The sequence below is a fragment of the Aegilops tauschii genome, chromosome 1 (assembly GCF_002575655.3).
Source record: "Aegilops tauschii subsp. strangulata cultivar AL8/78 chromosome 1, Aet v6.0, whole genome shotgun sequence".
Lineage (NCBI taxonomy): Eukaryota > Viridiplantae > Streptophyta > Magnoliopsida > Poales > Poaceae > Aegilops > Aegilops tauschii.
The window spans coordinates 216,531,152-216,534,900 of record NC_053035.3 but is presented as its reverse complement, the minus strand read 5'-3'; the positions used below and the strand labels follow the sequence as shown (position 1 = coordinate 216,534,900).

The 3,749-nt window shown below is 56.6% G+C and overlaps 2 protein-coding genes across 2 annotated transcripts; both read left to right on the top strand.

Annotated features, from left to right (window-relative positions):
• Positions 1 to 336: 336 nt before the first annotated feature.
• Positions 337 to 2,166, top strand: LOC141028040 (uncharacterized). Its single transcript, XM_073505854.1, has 2 exons — positions 337 to 1,317; positions 1,729 to 2,166. The coding sequence occupies exons 1-2, from the start codon at positions 337 to 339 to the stop codon at positions 2,164 to 2,166; spliced, it is 1,419 nt and encodes a 472-aa protein (XP_073361955.1).
• A 655-nt stretch (positions 2,167 to 2,821) lies between these two features.
• LOC141028038 (uncharacterized) lies at positions 2,822 to 3,433 on the top strand. The gene is made up of 2 exons (XM_073505853.1): positions 2,822 to 3,216; positions 3,262 to 3,433. Exons 1-2 carry the CDS (start codon positions 2,822 to 2,824, stop codon positions 3,431 to 3,433), a joined length of 567 nt encoding a protein of 188 aa, XP_073361954.1.
• Positions 3,434 to 3,749: the final 316 nt, after the last annotated feature.

The window sequence follows — 3,749 nt, the reverse complement described above, 5'->3', positions numbered from 1 at the left end:
AAGACGACATTGCCTGCATCTCCAAACTCACGCGCCTCGACATCCAGGCGCTGCGCACCATGGCCGGCCTGGCCGGTCCGGATGGAGCCGCGCAGGAGTAGATTATGTTAGCACTAGGATTAGTTAGCCTCCGGTGGCAGCTGGCCTTACGCCAGTCTGAGTTAGGTTTTTATGTAATGATTAGTGCAGGTCTTCAATGTTTAGTTCGTAGCCAGTATGATTTGGGGCGTATTGGTGGACGCTGGCACATTACGGATGTGAGGTGGTGTCTTTGTACTAGCTTGATTCTCTCAGTAATAAAATTTGGTTTGTTGCCGGAGCATTTTCGAAGGCGTTATGAGTAACATAACCATCTCCCTCATGAACTGGAACATCCGTGGCCTGAACTCACCGGCCAAGAGGGCAACCATCTGCGAGTCTGCCAGCGCTCATAGCCTCGCTCTCCTCTGCCTACAAGCGACCAAGATCGATACCTGGACACAAGATATCGTCAGAGAGATCGGCGGTGGCCGCCTAGACAACTGTGATGTGCTCCCGGCGGTGGGTACTCGCGGCAGGGCAACGATCTTCTGGGACTCCTCCAAAGTCGTCGTGGCCACGCACTTGGTTGGGCAGTTCTCCATCACCGCCAGCGTCTCCCAGCTGCACACCAACACCTCTTTCTGGTTAACAACCGTGTACGACCCCGCTGATGAAGCCAGGAAAGATGAGTTCCTCGACGAGATGATCAGAATCAGGCCACCCCAAGGTGAACCATGGCTGATCAATGGAGACTTTAACATCATCTATGAGGCAAGAGACAAGAGCAACCACAACCTCAACAGAAGAGTAATGGGCAGATTCAGAGACGCTATTGACAGGGCAAGTCTGAGAGAAATCAAATGCCAGAACAGACGCTTCACCTGGAGCAATGAAAGGGAAAACCCAACCTTTCTTGCAATCGACAAAGTTTTCAGTAACCAGGAGTGGGAAGCCTTATTCCCAGCGCTCATTCTCATGGCCGCGTTCACTTCTTGCTTGGATCACTACCATCTGCTTCTGACAGGCGCCGCGGTGCCACCCCGCAAGGCATGGCAGAGGCCAGTAAACCACAGTTGCCTTTTTACCAGGATGAAAATCAAGCTTAAGAGAACGGCGGCAGACCTAAAGATTTGGGCCAAAAGCATTTTCAGTGACACTAAGCTTCAGTTTCACATTGCTTCAGAAGTAGTCCTCCGGCTAGATGTGGCGCAAGAGAAGCTTCAGCTCACTCCCAGGGAATTTTGGTTGAGGAAGACCCTGAAACTGAAAATAGTTGGTCTCGCATCGCTAGAGCGGGTCAGAAAGAGGCAGGTGGCACAGACCACCTGGCTGAAAGCGGGCAATGCTCGCACTGCTTTCTTTTAGGCAAAGATCATTTCCAGGAGGAGGAAGAACCACATACACTGCATTGAGGCCGCGGGCTAGCAAGCAACAAACCACAACGACAAAGCAAAGCTGATTCACGAGCATTTCTCTGCTCTACTTGGCACCAAGGGGAGGAGGGCTAGAACAATCAACTGGGACTCGATCGAGCTCCCGTGACTGCAAGCTGGGGCTGGCCTCGACAACCCTTTCACGGAGGGCGAGGTGTGGGCGGCGATCTGCGCCTCTCCGGCAGAGAAGGCGCCAAGGCCAGACGGTTTCAGCGGCATGTTCTTCAGAGCTTCCTGGCAAACAATCAATGCCGACATCATGGCAGTTTTTTAGGCCTTCTACCAGCTTGCAGGCGGTGACTTTGCAGCCCTCAACCGCGCCATCATCGTGATGCTGCCAAAGCAATCCGGCGCAACAAAGCTGACTGATTTCCGCCCCATCAGCCTGATCCATTCGGTGGCGAAGCTGATTGCGAAGGTCGTCTCCATCAGGCTTGTAGGCGTCCTGGATCAGCTGGTTTCCCCCTCTCAGAGCGCTTTTCAGAAGAAGAAAGGGATACACGACAGCTTCCTCTATGTTCAAAACACGATCCGGATGTTCCAGAGGAAAAAATCACCGGCGCTGCTGCTCAAGATCGACATCGCAAAAGCATTTGATTTGGTATCCTGGGAATACCTGTTGGAGCTGCTGCAACGTTTTCCCAGTGTGCTGGAGGGATTGGATCGCGCTGTTCCTCTCCTCTACGTCCTCGGCGTGCATGCTGAACGGTGACCTGGGGCATGGCATCCTCCACCTGTGCGGGCTGCGGCAGGGGGATCTGCTCTCGCCAATCCTCTTCATCCTGGCGATTGACCCCCTGCACCGGCTGCTGGAAGCGGCGCAGACGGCTGGTATCCTAGCCCCACTGCCAGCCAGGGCCGCACGCCTGCGGGTCATGCTCTACGCCGACGATGCGATCTTCTCCGCCAACCTAGTGCGGCAGGAGGTCGACACCATCATGCAGATCCTGGACGGGTTCGGGGAGGCCACGGGGCTGCACTGCAACGCACAAAAATCATCAGTAGCGGCTCTCACCTGCGACAACGTAGACCTCACGAACGTCCTGTGCAACTTCGGCGGCAAAAGGGTAGGGTTCCCGATCAGGTACCTAGGTCTCCCCCTCTGCACAGGCAGGCTGCGGCTATTTCACATCCAGTTCCTCCTCGACCGCGTTCGCGCACGGTTGGCGGCCTAGAAAGGCTGTCTCATGCCAATTGCAGGGTGTCGCGTGCTCGTTCGGAGCGTGCTGTCCGCACTGCCTGCGTTCGCGATGGCCGTCCTGCGTATCCCAAAGAAATTCTACAAAGACGTAGACAAGGCGAGACGGCAATTCCTATGGGCGCAGGACGAGGAGATCACCGGAGGGAAGTGCAAAGTAAATTGGCGGATGGTCACGTCACCGGTGGACTGCGGCGGCCTCGGGATCCCTGACATGGAGCGCTTTGCGCGGGCGCTTCCGCTCCGCTGGCTCTGGCTGGCATGGACTGACCCCGGGCGGCCGTGGGTGGGCACGGGAACGCCCTGCGACAACAAGGACCGGGCGCTCTTCGCCTCAGCCACAAGGGTGGAGGTGGGAGATGGGAACAGAGCCCTCTTCAGGCACTGCTCCTGGCTGGGCGAGCAGCCGCTCCGCCATGCCTTCCCACTGCTGTTCAGTCGCTCTGTCAGGAAGAACCGCACAGTGGCGGAGGCCCTACATGGCGACAGATGGGTGCTCGATCTTAGGCACGGCAATACTATGGAAATCATCCCCCAGGTCGTGCTGCTGCGGCACCGGATCAGGTAGGCAAGCTTGACGCTACGAGAAGGGGTGGCCGATGCGATCAGGTGGAAGCCAGGAAGCCAATACTCGGCGAGAACAGCCTACAACATCCCATTCCCGGAGGAACTGCGGGAGCAGCTACGCCAGCTGATCTGGAAGATCTGGGCACCGGGGAAGATCAAGTTCTTCCTCTGGCTACTCCACCACGACCGCCTTTGGTGCAACGATCGCCTGTAGCGAAGAGGGTGGGAAAACGACTATTTTTGCCAGCTCTGCAACGGAAATTTGGAGTCCTCCTTCCACCTTCTCTGGGAGTGCCCAACTTCATGCAAAATTTGGGCAACGGCGGCCACCTGGCACGGCTGTGCTGCGCTCTCCCCGAACTCCTGGAGAGCTTGCGCGACCACCTCCGAGGTAGTGACCGCGATCGTCAACTCCGCGGCATCGACGAACAGAAAGGGCGTCAAAACAATGGTGGCCTTGCGAGCCTGGCAAATCTGGCAGGAGCGGAACAACTGTACCTTCAGAGGGAAAATGCCGAGCTGGCGCGACG

Coding starts and splice junctions, on each gene's coding strand:
- LOC141028040 (XM_073505854.1), top strand. CDS start 337: ATGAGTAACATAACCATCTCCCTCATGAACTGGAACATCCGTGGCCTG. Junction 1,318..1,728: donor GTCTCGCATCGCTAGAGCGG/GTCAGAAAGAGG, acceptor GCAGTTTTTTAG/GCCTTCTACCAGCTTGCAGG.
- LOC141028038 (XM_073505853.1), top strand. CDS start 2,822: ATGGTCACGTCACCGGTGGACTGCGGCGGCCTCGGGATCCCTGACATG. Junction 3,217..3,261: donor CTGCTGCGGCACCGGATCAG/GTAGGCAAGCTT, acceptor CGATGCGATCAG/GTGGAAGCCAGGAAGCCAAT.